Source organism: Mauremys mutica, chromosome 10 (assembly GCF_020497125.1).
Source record: "Mauremys mutica isolate MM-2020 ecotype Southern chromosome 10, ASM2049712v1, whole genome shotgun sequence".
Lineage (NCBI taxonomy): Eukaryota > Metazoa > Chordata > Testudines > Geoemydidae > Mauremys > Mauremys mutica.
Window position 1 is genome coordinate 57,797,028 of NC_059081.1, and position 21,401 is coordinate 57,818,428.

At 42.0% G+C, this 21,401-nt stretch overlaps 2 protein-coding genes across 5 annotated transcripts in view; one reads left to right on the top strand and one right to left on the bottom strand.

Annotated features, from left to right (window-relative positions):
• TRAK2 (trafficking kinesin protein 2) overlaps nucleotides 1–20,814 on the bottom strand; it is a 72,826-nt gene extending 52,012 nt beyond the window's left edge. For 2 of the 3 annotated variants that reach the window (XM_045032636.1, XM_045032635.1), the window contains exons 1-3: nucleotides 19,811–19,945; nucleotides 4,244–4,572; nucleotides 1,862–2,056 (exon numbers count right to left, since the gene is read on the bottom strand). In XM_045032636.1, the coding sequence (XP_044888571.1) occupies nucleotides 1,862–2,056; nucleotides 4,244–4,280 (232 nt within the window). In that variant the 5' untranslated portion in view covers nucleotides 4,281–4,572; nucleotides 19,811–19,945. Of the gene's footprint in view, nucleotides 1–1,861; nucleotides 2,057–4,243; nucleotides 4,573–19,810; nucleotides 19,946–20,677 lie in introns of those variants that run through there. The other variant, XM_045032634.1, reaches the window with a different exon arrangement.
• A 203-nt stretch (nucleotides 20,815–21,017) lies between these two features.
• Nucleotides 21,018–21,401, top strand: part of STRADB (STE20 related adaptor beta) — a 33,611-nt gene continuing 33,227 nt past the window's right edge. The window contains exon 1 of one of the 2 annotated variants that reach the window (XM_045033004.1): nucleotides 21,018–21,141. The gene's annotated coding sequence lies outside the window, so the exon portion shown is untranslated. The remainder of the gene's footprint in view (nucleotides 21,142–21,401) is intronic. The other variant, XM_045033005.1, reaches the window with a different exon arrangement.

Consider the following 21,401-nt stretch of genomic DNA (forward strand, 5'->3'; position numbering starts at 1 on the left):
GCGCTTCCTTGATGGCGAGAGGGAGCGGTGCCGGGCCTTCGGTGCCGGTGGCTGAGGGCGCGTAGTCTCGGTGCCGGAACGGCCCGGGGCCGGCGGAGCGCTCCGGACCGATGAAGCCTTCGGCGCCGGCGCGGACGGTGCCGGGGGCTGGAGCGAAGCCTCCATGAGGAGCTGCTTTAAACGTATGTCCCGCTCCTTACGCGTCCGGGGTTTGAAAGAGGAACAGATAGAGCACTTATCTGCCCTGTGACTCTCGCCGAGGCACCGGAGGCAGGAGTCGTGCGGATCCCCTACTGGCATAGGCCGCTGGCAAGACGCACAGGGCTTAAAGCCCGGTGCCTTGGGCATGAGCCCGCACCGGGGGAGGAAAGGGAGGGGAAAACCCCCCTTTAACCTTATCCTAAGAACTAACTATCTAACTAACAGAAACTATCTACACTAATCACTAAATGAACTATATACACGAGAAAGTAGCGAGAGCTAGGGTTGTGGAGGACAGAGAGCACTCCACAGTTCCAACTGGCCGTCACGAGCGGTAAGAAGGAACTGAGGAGCGGACGGGCCGGCTGGGGTATATAACAGGCGCCATAGCGGCGCCACTCCAGGGGGCGCCAGCCGGCCCGCCGGAGTTGCTAGGGTAAAAATGTTCCGAAGAGCCGTGCACGCACGGCGCGCACACCTGACTGGAATGCATAGGAGCAATCACTCGAAGAAGAACTATAGGTTTGTTTCAAATGTCAATGGAAACAGTGATTTGGATTTAAATGTTGCCTTCTAGTGATTCCAACCCAAAATATCTCAGGTCAGAGCTATTACACAAGAATCAAAGTCAAACTGCCCACAAGCAAAAGTAAAACTGACTAATCAGTTTTCATTAACCAATCTGAGAGAAACACTCAGAGCAAACAACAAGCATTATTGTTTTTTGGCTTTTTAATAAATTAGGTTTCCCTAATCTTAAGATGTTACTGATAACAGGTAAAGATTTTTTTAAATACAAGTTTTAATTTGACAGCATCTCTTTAGTTATATTGGCTGATCCAACTGCTTTATAACAATAACAGTTCACATTTGTTTTTGTTTTTTTAAATAAGTAAAACTTGTTATTAAGAAGAAAAGGTGGGTTTTAGGTTGTTATCTCATCTCTTCACACTTGTGTTTACATAGCCGTATATTTTAAAACAAAAGTGATATTTTAAAACAAGTTATAACTGGGACAAATTATGCATGACACTGAGCAATACCTGGTATATTCCAGGTTTGCTTCAACATACTGAGGGTATGTCTACACTACCCGTTGGATCGGCGGGTAGCGATCGGTTTATCGGGGATCGATATATCGCATCTCATCTAGACGCGATGTATCAATCCCCGAACGCGCTCCCGTCGACTCCAGAACTCCACCAGGGCGAGCGGCAGTAGCGGAGTCAACAGGGGGAGCTGCGAGGACAGGAGGTAAGTCGAAATAAGATACGCAACTTCAGCTATGGGAATAGCGTAGCCGAAGTCGAAGCATCTTACATCAACCCCGCTCCCTAGTGTAGACCAGGCCTTAGGGAACCACATGCACTAATATCATTTCTGCTCCCAATTTCCCCATGAAGCCCAAATGACTTCAATTGCAATAAAACAGGACTATATCTATGACTCGCAGAGCATTACAGCAAGACCCTTTACTGCTTATGCACAGACTCTAGCTTCTTGGAACAGTGAATTAGAAAAATTTCCCTGTGAACAGAGCTTTTTGTTTTGCCTGTGTTCACAGTGCTCTGAATCTTTCAGTAAGAGAGTACTTTTTAATCACGTTAATGACTTCATCACGGAGCTCTTTGCATCATATGAAATGACCAGAAATACTCACTCATGTAACGGAAGGTCTCCTCAGCAAGGACAGGAGAGATGGTTTGGGGGACATGGCTATAGCGGGAGGGGGCCTGGAGCCAGTCTTGGTTGTCATACGGATACAGAGTGTCCACTCGCAGCTTATACTGTGGTAGCTGTTCTTCCAGCATGTTCACCAGTTCTACTTCAGGAAGGTCCTCATTGGAGCAGACATCTAAAGATGAACATGTGCCATGAAACCAAAGCATGCACATTACTATTAAATCTGCTACTTTAAAAACCCACAGATTTGAAAAGAATTGTTCTACATAGGAGGGATTACACAAGGATATTTCACTTTGACCAGCAAATGAATTTGCACTAGAAGCATGATTTTTTAATATTAGTATTTGCAATATCCTTATTCTCCTTAATTGATCCCTTTACTTCTAGTGAATCTAGCAGACTCACTGATTCTCACAGGCTTCCTGGCTCTGACATACTTAAGTTTTATTATTTGTTTTTATGTCTGGCTATTAGCTCTCAAAGTCCATCACAGCTCTCCTAACTTCCATGTTACATTTTACCTGCTATAGGTTGTACTACCTTCTGTAGGCTTTACTCTGGCTGCATTTCCCTTTTCGGAAGGAAATCTGTTTGTCTTGAATATCCTCTTGCACCATTCAATTTAACCACACTTTTTTCTTGCCTTTCTGTTTCTCTCTCAGTTTAGTGATGCATATCCCTTCTGTGACACCCTAATGGTAGAATACATTTCATTTATTTAAAAACTTCACTTTTTTTTTTTTTTAAACCATGAGAAATGTTATGGATTGGAGTGAACACGTGGAGTGACTCCTCCTCACCCTCCAGAATGGACGGCAGTTTCTAATTCTATCTTTGTATTCCACCAATAGCAAAATGAAAGGAAAACACCTAGTAGTATATTACATTTATATACCATCATTTAAAGCACAAGTACACCTAGTTCAGAGGTGTCAGAGCTTTTCAGCCTGAGTACCAAATGTATTTCAAAAGGGACACAATCAACACATAAGGAGAGATTCTCTGTCTTGTTCTGGTCCCTCTGCACTGTTTGAGGGAGGGGAAATGCAAGAAGCCTGCTGAAGAGTCTCCCTGCCCAGAGGTCAGACCCAATTAAGCTGCTCTCCTGGGCATAAGACACCTGCTCTCCTAGGCATAAAGGATGGGAAGTGGCTGGGGCATGCTGTATTCTGTCTATACCTAGCTGGTGTAAGATCCTTTGGGGACCAGACCCAGCTAATGCAGAGAATCAAGGAGCTGTAATTGGTTGCTGTTTTTTCAGTTTTTCTTTTTCACCTCTCCTGGGTTGCCCTGTGTGGGGGAGGGCAGCCATCCTTTGCCAGGCACTTGCCTAGACTGAGGTACAGCCAACCAAGTTCCTATCCTGCTCCTCCTAGGGCTCCCACAGCCCAGCAGGGAAGCAGGCAATGGAGCAGCTAGTGTTACACTCTCCTCCCTTCCCTCCAATGCAGCAGGTGGCCAGTAGCAGTAGGCAAGGGACAGCAGCAGCTCAGAGCACTCACAGGTCTTAACAGGACTTCTCCTGGAGTTCCAGTGACGGCACTGGGAAGCAGTGCCCCTGAACTCCCTCCTCCATGGTGGCAGGCCTGATTCAAACATGTCAGTTTATAAGTCACAGGGCATACATAACTGAGGGTACACATTTTCAATTCATAGTCAAATACAAGTTTTCTTCTCAGGGCCAGTCTTCTTTAAGGGCCACATATTGGACACCACTCCACCGGCTGTCAACTGAAGGGTTGTATTTATACCTCAACGCGCATTCTTTAGAAACCTCAAAGTTTTATCAATGATCTCTGGCATTTTTGAGGCACAACCTCCTCTGGGTTACAAATATGAAAAAAAGGCACATAATTCAGGGGAGTCTGAATAAGTCACAGCAAAGAAATCCAAGAGGAAGGAAGGAACTTGGCCACAATTCTCCACTCACCATGGATGGAAAGGGAGAGGCAGCAGGGGCCTGGATTACGGTCAGGCTTTTTACTTGAAAATATAAAGTGTTCTTACAGCTTCAACTACCACATTTGAAGCCACATCTTTCTTCTTCTGTCAATTCCCACTATTCCTTCAAAAATCACTTGGGATCTCCAACACTCATTCATTCCATCCGTGATAAGAACAAACGTTTATCTACCGGAGGAAAGTTTTATGTGGTGAGAAAAATATAATAATGGATGGTTTGGAGGGGTGGGGAATGAATTAGTTTAGTTTATGAAGAATCTACTCTTCTTGTTCATGTGCACTACTGGATGACTGCTTCACACAATTTCAAGCTGAGATCAGGGGTTTCAGGCTAGCTGCACTGAAAATACTCCATCAATTTGTGGTTCAGACTGGAGCTGCCCTTCCAACTTACCAGTGATGCTCTCCGGATCTCCGTGGTTGATATTCATGAGGGTTTCTTCACGCTTCAGTTATTTAAGAATAGCATTCTGTGTTCATGTTGTGCATGGTCCCTTTCTTGCTTTGGTTGAAGGATGACTTTGGTTTGAAGTGAGATCCATCAAGCTACCTAGGCATCAATTACTCTGGTTTTCTTAACTCACTTCTATAGGCTGGGTTATATTCTTGGTCTACTATTGCCTCATTTGACACTTGATACTTCATCTGAGGTACAGATCAGTAAAATTTTTATGACATACTGTGCAAGCTTCATGTGATGGTTTCTCTTAGATCAGCCATCATCTAGAAATCAAAGACATGGAATATGTTGGATTGTAATTTATATATTACAAGCAAAGAGCAGCATGAAATGAAACAAAACAAAATTCTCTATGAAGACAGTAAATCTCCGTTTTGGTAACTCACAATTCTCATCTATTGCTGTCTACTCATTCCCCCTTCCACCAATCAAATATTTAATGCCTGACAGGGTTGTTCACTGCTGTAGGACATTCTCTTTTGCCCTAAGACATGGCTGCTTCAGCTAAGTAGATTCCCTGCAGCCTCATAGACAAAGGGGTTTAAATTATTTTTCAAGTACAGTAACAGTTTCTAAAGGGCAGGACTCAGTCATCTCTTTAGATAAATAAAAACAACACTCTAACAAACACAAAGCTGTATGACTCTGCTCTTTAGTAAAATTATTTTAAAAGGGAAAAAAATCAAGTGCGTGCCCTAACAGGAAAAAATCACATAATGGGTTCACCATAAAAATCTCACACAGCTGGCTGTGTCTGCTTAGCAGCCCAGGTCTAAAATAGAAGTGATGTTACAGTTTAAGATTGAGGTGAATTGTCAGAACAGTTTAAGGAGCCAAGCTTTTGCTGTCCTCTAGCCAGGACTGCTAGTTTATTATGTAAACTTACAAAAATAGATCTCCCCCCCCACACACACACACACTTGCACAGACAAATAGGTGTTAAAAAAAGAAAATGAATATAACAATCAAAATATAAAACCATTTCAGTTAATCAAATCTCACATGCTTGGTATCAGCAATACTAATGCTTGGCATCAGCAGTACTAATTCTTTAGTCACCCATCAGGCTACACAAGATCTAATTGTTCCAACTTAAAAATAATAAAAAGGAGAAAACCTTTCAAGCCTTCTTTATATAAACCAAATGTAAAAATAGTGAAGAGGACATAAATCGTTTTTCCCCATTTGCAAGTGACCTTACAGAAAATCCACAGGGTTTGAGTTAGTTTTATTCTCAGTACATGACAGTTTGTAGTTAAATCTGAATACTTGATTTCTCCATTTTTTTGCCACCACCTTTCAGTGTTTGTTTCCCCCAATCCTACATAGCCACCATCTGCTACTACCTCTTGTAAAACAACTCCTTTCCCGTTATGGAGAATGCAAACAGGTCAAGAAATAGAGGCAGCAAGAGCACCCAGGCTGCACTTACGCTTTCACAATGGATGCATATCCCTTTCATATAAGCTACTCTGCCCTCCTCCAGGTAATATATATCACTACAAGCACCCTCTAGCCAGCTGGGCTGAATGCAGCTTCTTTACTGCCATATTATGGGTAAATATACACATCGAAAAGCCTTGAAATCTGTAAGCAGGGTTTCCTTCCACCAAAGAGTTAGTAAAAGAGGGGAGACTTCAAACTGTGGAAACTTTTAAAAGACAAACAAGCAAACCCAGCTTTCATTGGCTGTCACAGCTCTGACCCATGACCCCTTCTCAGTCATGCCCCAATCGCTTCAGAAATGCTGCCAAAGGAACAAATTTAGTCTCATGTCGGAGAATAAAAAGCCCTGGTTAGTTATAAGAACAAACCAATATAACTACTAGTTCCGAATACTGATAAACCCTGAGGCTAGTTACAAATCCATTTAGAATGACAAGCCCATATATAAAGTAACCCTGCCATGTGACTACATAAACCAAAGTCTGTACTCCTAGCTCCTCTCCACAGTAATCACGCATGGTGCATACTGTCTATTACACTGCAATAATGAGACAAGTTAATAGGAGCATAAACATGTGACTGTTAGATTGTTCCCCATAAAGTATCACCCCAGGAAGGAAGAAGCACAGAAAACTGATTTGTATATGGAAGCAAATGAGCCACTGTGTGTAACACCCATTTTTGTGAGAAAAGCTTATAAAACAGATTGTTACGGTTTTGTTTTTAGTCTTGATTACACATGCAGTTGTCATTTACAGAGCCAGCATTAGGTAAACGTATGTGACAGTGCCACCTAGAGGTCGTCACTGTGTCTCATTTATCTTAAATCAGTGGTTCCCAAACTGGGGTTTGTGAACCCCTGGGGGTTCGCAAAATGTTACAGGGGGTTCTTGGGAAAAAATTTCCTAATGGTGGACAGAGCTGGGGACCCTGGGAAGTATGGGGCCAGCAGCCTGTAGCCCTTGGACTTCCAAGAGCTAAGCAGATCAAAGCAAGCATATCTATCATACTGAGGAGATTGAAACTTCAAGACTCCTTATAAGAAATGGAAAGGGAGGTAGATATTTTTGGCTGTTTTTAAAATGAAATAGGCAGCTAGTGTTTTTAAATTATTATGAAGAACAAGTTTAAGTTTGTTGTAACATGCGTTGTTTGCCTGGACTGCTCAAGATGAATGCTTGTGTAGGAGGAACTCTTTGAGTTGGCTTCTTAAATACCTTCATGCTGTTTCACATCTGATTCTCCTTGATGAAACATAGGAGCCTTGTTTTATAACAGGCTTATTCAAAGTGATACAAGCCACGAAAGTGAGATCTTGGATGAGTGTTGCTGTTTTCATAATGTAATAAAAATACTGTCATGATAAATAATAATAAATAGTGCATAATAAGCGTGTCACAAAAACAAATTTTATAATTCTGAGATCACTGCTTTTATAATTTATACTCAGGTAAAGGAGAAAATCCCTGAAAATGTTAATTTTTAGGAGGGGGTTTGCGATACTTGACATTTTAGTGAAAGGGGTTCACAGGTTGCTAAAGTTTGGGAACCACTGTCTTAAATGAATGAGCTTCAAACTTTGGAAACAGTCTCCGAAACCAAGCATTTATGATGTCCCTTTATCAATATCTACAATACATGAGCTTTTTAAGGACCTTCATATTGTCTGTGAGAGTCTATTTCTTACAAAAGTCTCACTCACTGCGTTCTCAAAATAGGCTCTGAAAAGTATAATGGAGAGATGCTAGTCATAACATTTGAAACAAACTTCAATAATTGTTTCCACATTCCCTCATGTGTTCAAGAAAATCTTGTTCATAGGTCAAATTCCACATGTGATTTGTGGTGTGAGGAGATTTTTTTGGTCAAAATTTGAAGGGAATCTGGGAAGTTGTTTAAGCTATGAACTTAAAAAAAGATACATGCTTGCCAACAAGCCAGAGAGAGAGAGAGAGAGAGACACACACAGACAGAATCTCCCTCCTCTTGGCTACTGCAGCTCACTGGCGTGTAAGGGTACTGCTTTTTATTATGCACGAGCCAGGCCAGAGGCACAAATGTAGCAGCCCTGCCTGAGTTAATGGATTCATTCTCTGAGACACTAGCAGCCTGACTGTGTAGTTAGTAACATTATTAAAGCTACTGTTTATGGTTAAGTGATCTCATTCTCTGAGGCAGAAATGTAGCGCCCGACTTTTAATGTTAATGTTATTAATGTTTCTATTGTTACTTAACTGTTCCCATTCTCAGTCAATTCCCTCAGGAGCATAAAAATCTGTAAAATTTTAAGGCCCCTACATTGCCAGAGTGATGTAAAGGTGCCTTATTATAAATGACAATTAAGAGCATCCTCACCTAGGAAGATCTATGTGCTTTCTCACTTTTCCTGTGCCAAAGTGGCACAAGGGGTTAGATTACTGCTCAGGATTTATTTTAGTTACCCATTTAAAAACAAACAAACAAACACACACGTTGAGGGCAAATAATACATTTACCAAGCAGTCTATAAAATGTCAGGACAATCAGAACCAAGTACTTCCCCAAGTACCCAGCCAGGTCCAGGACAATGATTAGCAAAACTAGATCGCTGTCATATGTGAAAGTCTGAGCAATTTAAAATGACATTCAAATTTGGGGAGGGGGGGGAGAGGGGCGGCTGTTCGGTGTTGGGTAATGTAATTTAAATGAAAATCCAGGATTATAACTGGAATGCAGATTATTAGTTACCAAGTGTTTGTAACGTAACTTTCATGTGTTTAGGAAATGCTAAATTCTTATTGTGACTTTTTTTCTGTATTGTAGTTTAAATAAATTACCAAAACAATTGACACTGGTATGATTATATTCCATTATTTTGGCAAATAAAATATGCAGAATTTTGAATTGTTTGGCGCAGAATCCCCCCAGGAGTAATAACCAATTAAACAACTGCAAACAAAGAGTTACTATTAATGGAATGATATCAGATTAGAGGGAGGACTCAAGTGGGGTTCCACAGGGATCTGTTCTGGGTCCAATGTTGTTTAACATCTTTATTAACAACCTGGATGTAGGAACAGAGAGCATACTGATCAAATTTGCAGATGACAAAAAGTTAGGCGGGGTAGAGGTTGCCAACACTTTTGAATTTTAGCTCTATCTGCCAATCTTGATAAATTGGAGAACTGGGCGATTGACAACAAATGAAATTCAACAAAGACAAATGTAAGGTGCTAAATTTACGGAAGAAAAGCAAAATGCACAAATATAGATGGGGGATAACTGGCTTGGCAACAGCACTGCTGAAAAGGATCTGGGAGTTGTGATGGATCACAACCTCAAGATGAGTCAGCAATGTGATGCTGTTTAAAAAAAAAAGGCAATTTAAGGTTGTATTAACAGAGGCATAACATGCAAGTCACAGGAGGTAACAGTACTGCTCTACTCAGCACTGGTTAGATGCTGAAGATTCATCACACCACCTTACAATAAACCATTTTTTTCCTTTGCATTTTTATTAATTATAGCATCAAAAATGTCCTCCCCCACCCCAATCCGTGCAGGATGGCACTTTAAATCTCTTCTAAATAAAGTAAGAGCAGAGCTACTACAGATTGTAATCAACAGTGTCAAAAGCATAGTGTTGTTCAAACAGCAGTCTAGTCAACACAAAGAAAATTACTTCCCATTCCAGAAACTCTCTGCAGCTTCTAGGACATCATGCAAATATTAAGCTACAGCATTGTCCAGACAGAGAAAGGCAAATCCATAAGCAGAACCCTGAGAAATTTACTGAAATGTACCAGTACCACAGCATTTCATCTTATTAACATTTGTGGGTTTTCTTATTGCTTTAATACAGCTTGCCATGACTTGGCATTTCCAGGGATTAGAACAGACAGCTCACTGCACAGTACAACCCGTCAAGAGTAATCACGCTCTATTTGTTGAGTGCAACTTGCTTTTCCAAGTTACAAATTTAGTTAGATTTATCCACCTAGAAATCACAGGAATACCCTATTTCCAGCCTGGCTTCATAATACTTAACTTTGGCACAAACAGTTACCACTTCTGGAATTTATATAAAGATGTCTTTTTTGCACAATTTAACGTGTATAATTTTTTTAAAAGTGCTATTAAAGTTAATATCTGATGCAAGTGCCAGACAAGGTTGCTCATCTCTTCCATGATTATTTTATTCATGATATAGTTTCTATCCTCTTGTCTTCTTTTTCAGAAGCAGCATGGCACAAAAAAGTGATATAAGACAAAAGGTAATCGAAATCTGTGGCTAATACAGTTTAAAGAGAATGTCACAATTAAATCCAACATTTGGGGATGATTAAAAATAAATGGGCTGGGTTTTTAAGACATACAATTAAAAAAAATAATGAAAATCACCTATTTGAATTTTAACATTCACCTGGCAGTGACCGTCTCCTAGACATTATGCTAAGGGATGAAAAACCCGGGAGCAGCACGCGATGCAACAGCCGTTCCCCCGCATGGCTCCCTTTCCTTGAGACCCAGCCCCTGCACGGCCCACTTTCCTTGACACCCTGCCCCCATGCTGCCTCTTACCCCCAGTCCCCGCCCTCACGCTGCTTCTTCCCTGCAAGACCACGCCCCCCGCTACTCTCTTCCCCCCCATCGCTAGCCCTTGTGAGATGGTTTGCTGCTGCGGGTGCGGATACGCATAGAAGATGGTTAGTGGATCACGGGTCGGATCATGGGTTGATTCTGGTGGACGAAGACCCACATTTTTGTATCCGCGCAGAGCTCTACTAATTATCAGACACGTAAGTCAGGCAGGATACTATTCTTCCAGCACTGTCTGGCTCTCTTGCAATTCTACTCCTAAAACAGCTGTTGTGACAGATCTGGAGTTGCCCCTGGCTCTGTCATTTTGTCATATTGTGAAGAGCTGTCCTAAATGTGTTTCTTCTGTACAGCACTTTCCTTTAAATGACTAAAGATTTTTTTATCTGATTGTGAAGAATAAGTTTATTTGCATATTCCCTCTCCCTTATTAATGCTAGTGTCATGATTATATAATGAAAGGGACTAGCTCCTTTTGCTTAGACAGTGTTTCTCTGTCATTAAGCAACTGGGTTTTAGAGCCAACTGTAAATCCCACACTATTTTTCTTTATACGTAAGGAACAAAATCTTCAGTCCCTTTGCTGCTAATGAAACAACGTATGTTCTGAAGGAGAGATAAGCTATTAAAATGTGAGGTCCCTATGTTCTTCCTTGGTTTTTTGATGCATACGGGTGGCCTTATGGACTTTTCTCCCTACTGATGATTCTTTCACTTTAGAAAAGTCAAATGTCAAATCTGGTTTCACTGGAAGACTGTGGTCTCAGATACGGATTGTAAGCTCTCACTCGCTTGCTCTCTCTGCCCTTACAAGGGCACCATCAGTTTAACAAGTCCACGCACAAACAGAATTGTTTTAAATTTTTTAACTACTGTTGTACCACATAAAGTTACCATAACTAAAAGATATTGAAGAAAAAGTCTCTATATGTCCAATTTATTTTGCCCATTTAACATAACTTTGTGTTTAGTCAGTTGCATTGTTTCTCCTTTACAGCCATTTTCTCTCATTTATGTAGGTCTTTCACAGAAATAGGTTTGCTTTGGACTTATTAACAACAACATTTCTCTCTGGGAATATACGAGTATTTCCTAATATTTGAGTTGGGGGTTTTGAAGTTTCATGTCCCAAAGAAGTAGAAGGAACAGAGGTACAATTAGGCAGCAGTAGCTTTAAATCCTTCTTAAAAGTTTTTAGTAAGAAAACGTCATTTTAAAAAGTAAAATGTGATTATAAAGCAATCAAAATTGGTGGGGGTGTCTGGAGAAGGTTTCATGTGTGAAACTATTTTTGACTTATTTTTGTTTTTTAATTTGACATATGCCTGTAATTGAAGGACTAGAGATTCTGACTATATAAACAAAGATGTTTTCTCAAGTGTTATCACCTATTCAACCACAAAAATGAAAAAGAAAGAATTTTAGGGGACAATCCTGTGAACACTCATACACATGTAATAACTTTACTCATGCGAGTACTTCAAATGAAGTCCCAGAGACTATGAGATCAATGGGACTATGCAAGTTAAGCAGGCATGTAAATATTTGCAGGATCATGAAAGAAAATGCAGGCAGCAACAAACAACTCAGTCTGTTCACTTGTCCCAGCTGAATAACTGCAAGACTACATCTAACTACATCTAATTGCAGAACATTTCAAAGACTTAAAACCATTAGACATGACTAGGGGCTTGTCTACACAGGAAAGCTGACCAGAATAGCTATTTCAGAATAAACTATTCCACAACAGCTGTCTGTGTGAATACTTTACACTGGAATAAAAGTGATTTTATTCCAAAATAATTCCTCTACCTTATTGTGCACCCACAATAAAAGTCACATTTATTCTAGAATAGAGTCTTCATACGGGAGCTAGCAGAATAGCTTATGCTGCAATGGTTAATCTGATCATTTTCCCAGTGTAGACAAGCCCTTACACACTGAATGCCAGACTACCAGTTTTCTGGATTTAAAGTGTAAAGCAACTGGGAACGAAACATAACCATATGTATGTGTCTCCCAAGTGCCACCATTTCAAGAATAATTAGTTTAATGACAGTCATTAATACCCACTGTGACGCTGACAGGCCAGCTGCTAGCTCTTGACCAGGCTGCAGGCATTAGCTAAGAACTCAGAGCTGGAGACCAGAACAGGTCACTTGTATGTTATTTTGAGCAAAACTAAATATTATACGAATGTATGAATGTATTAAGAAAATATGTAAGTTATGCTTTATACCTTTGAAAATGTTTGCTCTAAACTTGTGAACTCAGGGACGGGAATCATTCCCACTGCCCATCCAGAAGGACTATCAAAATCAAATGGGCCACAAAGGACCACTGCAATATTAAGGACCGGTTAATGGCTCTATCACACCCCTGGAGGAGTATGTGCAGAAGGCCTCATCCCATTTCTCTGAATGCTGGAAAAGGGACATAAAAATAGCTGATGTGAAAATGTTCCATCTTTTTGGCTGTTTGAACTCTGAAGGGCCAAAGATTCTAAATTGGAGCCAGAGATCCCTACAGGCTGCCTCCTGAGTTTGCCCAGAAAGACGCTTTGAACTGAGAGATCACTACAACTCTGTCACTCCTAGGATTTAGATGGCAAAAACTTGTGTGTAGATGTTTGCTTGCTTTAACCTGTAAATAACTCTCATTCCTTTTTCCTAGTTAATAAACCTTTAGATAGTTTGTTACAGGATTAGCTGCAGCCGTTGTCTTTGGTGTAAAATCTAGGGCATCAATTGATCTGGGGTAAGTGACTGGTATCTTGAGATTAGAAGCAACCTGAATGTGGGGTGATTTTTGGTTTATGTGAGCATTTATCACAAAGTCCAGTTTGTCTGGGTGGCAAGATAGGCTGGAGAGTCTAAGGGGATTCTCTGGCCGTCCATGTTAAGACTGTTATAGTGATCTACAAGAACAACAAGGAGTCTGGTGGCACATTAAAGACTAACAGATTTATTTGGACATAAGCTTTCATGGGTAAATAACCCACTTTTTCAGATGGTTTTTACCCACGAAAGCTTATGCCCAAATAAATCTGTTAGTCTTTAAGGTGCCACCCGACTCTTTGTTTTTGTGGATACAGACTAACACGGCTACCCCCTGATGCTTATATTGTGATCTAGGACAGTGAGGGCTGTGGGAAGCAGTGCGGGCTGAGGGATGTGCTGGTCGCCCTTCCCGCAGCCCCCATTGGGCTGGAGCGGTGAACCACGGCCAGTGGGAGCCATGATCGGCCGAACCTGCGGACGCGGCAGGTAAACAAATAGGCCCCGCCTGCCAGGGGCTTTCCCTGAACAAGCGGCTGACTGGCTTTGAGAACCACTGATCTAGGCATTCTCATTTGTTACTGACTTGGTGGAAACTAATTATAGAACAGATCACCAGTTTAGGGTGTCCACCCTGTTTTTGAAAGTCTGCCCTCAAGTAGGCTCTCACAGTCATGAGCCACTCCAAAGAGCATCACACCCATGACAGCTTGAAAGTTTTGTAATGAAAACAGATTTAGTAAATTAAATTGGTAGATTCTAGGCAAATTAATTTAGCTAACTTTTATCTAAGAATTTTTACTTAAAGCAAAGACACATTTCAGATATTTAAATCAAATAATTTGACGCTCTTCACACACTACAATGACAGTACAGCAAAAATACAGGGCAAACACGCTGAAAAAAGGAATATGCTCAGGTAACTGAATAACAGTATTTAAAACAGGAGAAAGCAGAGTTTCTGTACAAAACCATGGCAAAACAAACTGTTCTTATTTTAAATCGATCTACTACAACTTCTGCAAAGTAACCATGTCATGATTATTAGTTCCCAAATCTTTTCTGCACATACACAACAGATACATCACCATTTTGGCAATGTGGGTTTTCTTTTCCTTCTACTTTTACCAAAAGCATCCAGTGAGGCCTGGACCTTTATTTCAGAGAACAAGAAAATATCATGAAACCAATACTTTGGTTAGGGAACACAGCAGGGAAAGCCTGCAATGAAATTCTGATTTCTCCATTCTAAATTTCTGACTCTTTGGGAAACAAAAGGCCCTTAGGTACATGTCTGAGTTAGGTCTGGGTGGCTCCAGGGAAAGTCAGCAAGTGGTGCCTTCATGTCCCTTTGCTACAAACAGGGTATGTCATTTCTTAGAAATTGAGTGAATTCGTGTCAGAAAATAAATATTTTAGCAATGACTAGTGGGGAATCATAGAATAATATAAGCAGCTGTTTCCTTTTATTCTTGGAGGACACAAGCAAGAGATTGGATTTCCCCAAAATAGTAACCCAAATGTGGTTTTCATCAATATGTTATATCGCTGTTTTTATATAAAGATCTTTAGGATAAAATATTCTTACAATATTAAGAGTCTTACTGTACAAGTTTGTTTCACTGCAACACTTAAAATGAGCATGCTGTATTCAGTTTTGTTGAGCATTTAGGGTCACTGACAGATAGCTAGTAAAACACACAATCTGGAAATACTTATCAGTCAAGAGATTGATTTCTTAATATACCTGAAACAGTGCATGATATCAAGATTATAAACAAAGCAAGCAACTTTTTTTTCTTCAACTCAGAAGCAGTAGCTGTTACTTTCATCTGATGCCATTATTTTTTTAAATATATATTTGTTTAATACATCTCTATAGATTTTCAATCACTGTATTTGTAGAGGTCTTCAGAAATTCTACAATGTGATATTTTTTAAATAGTTTGAGAATTTTAGTTCAACACTCAAAAATAAACAAATTCTGCACTACTGTATTTTAAAACAAATTTTGCACTATTAAAATACTCCAATAAACAATAACCTTGCTCGCTGTCTATTATTGAATCGCCAGCCTCAAAATGAGTATAGCCACCATTTTAAGTGATAGAAAGGTTTTGCTGTCAGTTCTGTAATCATCTCTGTGGAAATGAACAATACTTGTCAGTGAATCACATATCCCTAGGCTTCCTCCAGGGACAGGACACAGCAGAAAGGTATTCCTCCCCCAAAGATCCTCTCTTATGGAAGCAAATCACTGTCACGAAAAGTTGTGCTGCATAAGAACTTTAGTCATATAAAGCCTAGGCCTTAGAAATACCTAATAGAGATTAGATAAACTAGGCTACGCAGATATAAAAATATTATGGCAGCATCACCTCATACAGGGGAATCAATACATCAGGCAATGGGAACAAGATTATTTCATATTTACTTCAACAATTTATATGAACAGGCATCTATTCAACGCCCTAGCACCCCTGCCATAAATTACAAGAACAAATTACTTTGATCTGTGACCAATATAAGTGAACTACTCACATGTCACTATATGTCTATTCAAGGAAACAAAGAAATCCAAGAGACAAGACAGTGCTGAAGTGTGTATAAAAAGAAGGGGGGAGGAGGGAGGAGACAAGCTCATTACAAATGATGTTAAATGATGTGTTTCAGAAAAAACAGTAACACGACTAGCCACTAGCTTTACTGCTCACTCCACACAACTCCCCTAAAACACAGAGTATATTTTCCAACAAACAGTTTCTGTTTCTTTTGTAATGTTATTATATGAATAGTATTAACAGTATTGCATTTGTAACTGGGTGACATCAGCTACTGGTAGCAACAGGACTGGAAGGAAAAAAAAATCAACTATCTTTGAATTGTATTATCTGGTTCATTCTATGTAGAGCCAGTGGTAATGATCCTCAATAAAGAGTTAAATGGTTCGATTTAACCCAAAGCACAGAAAGTTGAGGGCTTTATGTAGAAACAAAAGTTTAAGAATTTTGTTTCTAGAACAGGATCTGTAGATGTGAAACCATAAATAAAATACAAATTGTTCTTTATATAGCACCTTTCATCTGAGGCTTTCAAAATGGGTTACGATCACTGACCAATACTGACAACATGCCTATGAGATGGGTATATTTAAAATACCTCTTTAGAGAATACTGCAACAAGAGCAGCTACTTCAAATACACAATTTTTTTTTAGATTCAGCTTAAAAAAAATTATGCCCATATAAAAGCATCATGACAATAATTAGATTTACAACACTAAATATACAAGTAAGTTAACTCTGCCAGCCAGCAGCCTTAGATAAATAAAGATAAATAATAATCTACTGGCTGAGATAAATTATTATTTGTATTACTGTGGTGCCTAGGATAAAAAGTGGGAAAAAATCCAAAAAGTCATTCAACCCTAATTTATAGCCAGTAACATACCCTTAACTTTACCCCACAAATGGTTTTGCAGCATTTCTGAAGGTAATCAAATTCAAGGTATTTTCAAAGGGTGGTTTTTTTCCATCCAAAGTCCCATGAGTCACTCAGTAACACACAGATGTTCTATGAAAAATTCTCTTGTCAGAATTGGTCAAAAATACTTCCGAAACCAAGACAAAAGAACAATGTGTATTTGACTCCATATAATTGAGGACTGATTTCAAGAAAAGATTAAAAGTTGCATTCAAAGTGTAATTTTAACAAAGTATCATTTGAAACAGACCAGGTAATTCATGAAAAACAGGGTTTCTAATAGAAATTCTTACGGTATCACTGTTAATGCCATAATACCACTTTGCAGTGAAGAAGACTGTTGCAAAACCTGGTGAAGTCTGAATCTCTTTTGCACCAGATCTGCACACGAGCAGAGCCACAACAGAATTTTAAACAGCTTTATTTTCTATCAGTAAATATGTAATCTCTAATCATAATATGATTGAAAGGTACTCTGAATGCATGAATGAACTCTTGATTAGGAGCTTAAAGTCATGCCATCTGGCATGTTTGCGGCTACCACTAAAATTTACAATGAAGTATAACATTTGACTGAAAGTATTACAGTAATTTGAGCATTCTTAATATATGTATTCTATATGATGGCAGAGAATACTTCCATGGGTTCCTATAGAATTTTCTTTTATTAAAACAAAGCTCACACTTTAGAGGCTGAAATGCTTGTAATAACTAATAGCTGAATGTTCAAGCTGCTGCATGGGTGCAATTTGTAAAGTTGTCTGTAAAAAAGCCAAAAATGGCTGAGAACTTAAAAAATTGATGGTAGCAGACCACGAAACCCAGAGATGATTCAGCCTGGTGATATTCTGAATAAATAAAATAAAAAAATAATAATAATTGGAGATATACCTATCCCCTAGAACTGGAAGAGACTTTGAAAGGTCATTGAGTCCAGCCCCCTGCCTTCACTAGCAGGACCAAGTACTGATTTTTGCCCCACATCCCTAAGTGGCCCCCTCAAGGACTGAACTCACAACCCTGGGTTTAGCAGGCCAATGCTCAAACCACTGAGCTATCCCTCCCCCAAAACTGGGTAATTATCTCAGTGATAACCGATCCTGGTGATAATCTAAACAAAAGGAGCTCTCAAGCATACTTGAAGCTGTTTTCATTGCTTCCCACTGGCCTAACATAATTTAAAGCCTTGACCCACATTACACTTTTCTAGAGAATCTCCCAAGAAGCAGTAGCAACAGTGGGAGCCCTAGTGTAGATAGGACACTTGCATTTTTACACTGTATTATCTAGTACAGGGGTCAGCAACCTTTCAGAAGTGATGTGCCCAGTTTTCATTTATACACTCTAATTTAAGGCTTCACGTGCCAGTAATACATTTTAATGTTTTTTTAAAAAGGTCTCTCTATAAGTCTATATATTATATAACTAAACTACTGTTATATGTAAAGTAAACAAGGTTTTCAAAATGTTTCAGAAGCTTTATTTAAAATTAAATTAAAATGCAGATCTTATCAGTTTAGTGTGATCCTTGCCCTTGCTTTTCCTTGCTGAGTTTTCCAATGTCTGGCAGGTATTTGGATACTTTAAGCTGCACACAGGCTTCTGAGTGATCAGTTGTTAACCGGCTGGCAGGAGGTCAGTGGCTGGAACCCCAGAGCGGCGGCATGCTGAGCGTCTCAGCCCACCCCCACTCTGGGGTTTCGGCTGCTGGCTCCTGCCAGCTGGGGTCTCAGCCCGCTTCCAGCCTGGAGTTCCTTCACCCAGGCCAGCAGCGGGCGCTGAGTGGGACCGTCGGTGGGACCGCAGCTGGCAGGAGCCGGCGGCGGAAACCCATAGGTTGCCGACTACTGATCTAGTAATATCCTGAGCAGGATTATAGGATATGGCCTACATACAAAACACAACATTGTAATTACACCAATGGCAGCGGAAAATTTCCCCCCACAAAAGGATGGCAATAGAGTAGACACTGCATCAGAGGGTAAGAAATAATTTTCCCCAAGCCATGTAGCAAGTCAACAACAGAAGCAGAAACAAAATTCAGTCTCATGCTCTAGGCTACTCAGTTTTATTCCCTCTGAAACAAAGTGTAAAATAAAGCAAACCTCCCCTAATTAACTTCTTTCAGCAAATGCCAAGAATAAAATGTTCTATTGAGAAAAATCTACCAGGAATCTGTAAACTGAATTAGCTTTGACAGTATAGCCACAGTAAGAGGCCACATTATTGCATTAAGAACAGGAGTACTTGTGGCACCTTATACACATACAGAGAATAAGAAAAGGTGGGAGTTGTCCTACCAACTTTAAGAGGCTAATTAATTAAGAGAAAAAACTTTTGTAGTGATAATCAAGATAGTCCATTACAGACAGTTTGACAAGAGATGTGAGAATACTTAACATGAGGAAATAGATTTAATGTGTGTAATGGCTCAGCCATTCTCAGTCTCTATTCAGGCCTAAGCTGATGGTGTCTAATTTGCATATTAATTCAAGTTCAGCAGTTTCTGGTTGGAGTCTGTTTCTGAAGCTTTTCTGATGCAAAATTGCCACCTTTAAGTCTGTTACTGAGTAGCCAGAGAGGTTGACGTGTTCTACTGGTTTTTGAATGTTATGATTCCTGATGTCAGAGTTGTGTCCATTTATTCTTTTGTGTAGAGACTGTCCGGTTTGGCGAATGTACAATGTACACCATGAGCCATTACATACATTAGCCTCCCACCTTTTCATGTTCTCTGTATGTGTATATATATCTCCTCACTATATGTTCCATTCTATGCATCCAATGAAGTGGGCTGTAGCCCACGAAAGCTTATGCTCAAATAAATTTGTTAGTCTCTAAGGTGCCACAAGTACTCCTGTTCTTTTTGCGAATACAGACTAACACGGCTGCTACTCTGAAACCTGTCATTAGTTATTATTCAGAAACTAATAATTAATAATTAATGCACCTTAGCCATACTCATCTGTTAATATGTTAGCAATCTGCATTTTGAATCATCAACAGAGGAAAGGAAAGGGTGTTAAAAAACCCAAAGAGTAACTACGCCTTCCCACACACATACCTCTTGGAAGCCCTACTTGAGACCATTATAAGAGAACAGGTTTATGAAATGCTTCTTCCAATTTAGTACAACTCTTCCCCCCCACCCCGCCCCCTTCACAAATGGGAAGGAAGTCCCATTGCTCCCTGTTCTATGTCTGTCCCAGCAATCATACTTCCATAGCAGGGCTGGAGAAAACTCATCCTTGAGCCTGCAGGGATTTATCCCAGTCACACAACTGGGGATTCATTCCATGGGTGTCACTCAGAAAAGAAACAGGCCCATTGTTTTCAGTTAACAAGGACGTGGTGGTGAATAAAGGGGGACCAGGAGGATGAAAGTGACTGGATGGGGAGTGGAGATGACTGGGGGTGGGTGTGAAAGGGGGGTGGGTTTGAAAGACCAGGGAGAGGGAGGTGACTGGGTTAGAGGTGGAGGTGACCGGAGGCAGGGTGGAGCTGACTGGGGGCAGTAGGGGGCTTGAGGCGACGGAGAGGGGGGGTGAGTGGAGGGAGCGGGAGAGTGAAGGGGGGAAGGACGAGATAGAGGAGACAGGGAGAGCTGAAAAACTGAGGGCAGGAGGGGGCTGAAGGGCCGGGGAGTGGAGGGCGGGGTCAGGAGACCGTTGGTTGGAGGGCGGCCGGGGAGGATGGAGGGGGCTGAAGGACCGGGGAGATGGAGGGCGGGCGGGGAGGATGGAGGGGGCTGAAGGACCGGGGGGATGGAGGGCGGGCGGGGGGGATGGAGGGGGCTGAAGGACCGGGGGGAGGGAGGGCGGGCGGGGGGGATGGAGGGGGCGGAAGGACCGGCGGGCGGGGGGAGGAGGGAAGGAAGGGGGCTGAAGGACCGGGGGGGATGGAGGAGGGGTGGGGGGGGCTGAAGGACCGGGGGGGGTGGAGGGCGGGGTCAGGTGACCGTTTGTTGGAGGGAGGGAGGGGGCTGAAGGAGGGATGGGGGGGTGGAGGGGGCTGAAGGACCGGGCCGGGGATCACGGGGAACGGGGGGATCATGGGGAGCGGTGACCAGCCCGGGCCCCTCTTACCCGCTCCGGGGCGAGGTTCCCTCCTTGCCGGCGCTTCCGGCCGCCTCCGCTAGCCAGACAACAGCCTCAGCCGCTCCCCGGGAGCAGGGGTCGCGACCCGCGGGGCAGCAGAGAGGCAGGAAGAAGGCGGTGACCGCTGCTCTGCGTCATAACATAGCGACCGAACGCTCCCTCAGGCCAACCCGGGGCCTACAAGTCCCGGCATGCAGCGGGCGAGGCCGGCGATGGAGACTACGACTCCCAGCGCGCGCTCGAGGCCGCGTGGCAGCCTGGGGCTCGTAGTCTCGCCCGGGAGCCGCCGCTCGGCGCTGGACTCGGCTGGGGCGGGGCTCAAAGTTTGAGGCTGTCGCCGAGCGGAGGGATCAGAGGGGCTGTGGCTCCGCGCTGGCCCGGGCCGGGAGGCCGTTACACTGGCAGCGGGGGAGGGGCTGGTGAGCCCCCTCCCCGGCCCCGGCCGCGCTGAGGTGAGAGGAGGAGGAGGCGGGAGTTATGGGGCGCGGTGAGAGGGGGCAGTAGGGAGCTGTACTCCGGGCGGGGCCTGCCTGTGGGGTCCTGAGGCCAGGACCGACTATGCTCTAGCGGGCGAGGGAGTGGGTGGTGCTGGGTCCGCGAGGGGGGCGGGGGGAGAGCGACCAGCTGTCCCGATAAAATCGGGACTGTCCCGATATTTAACCCTTTGTCCCGATCGATGTACGATCGGGACCCCAATTGTCCTGATATTCAG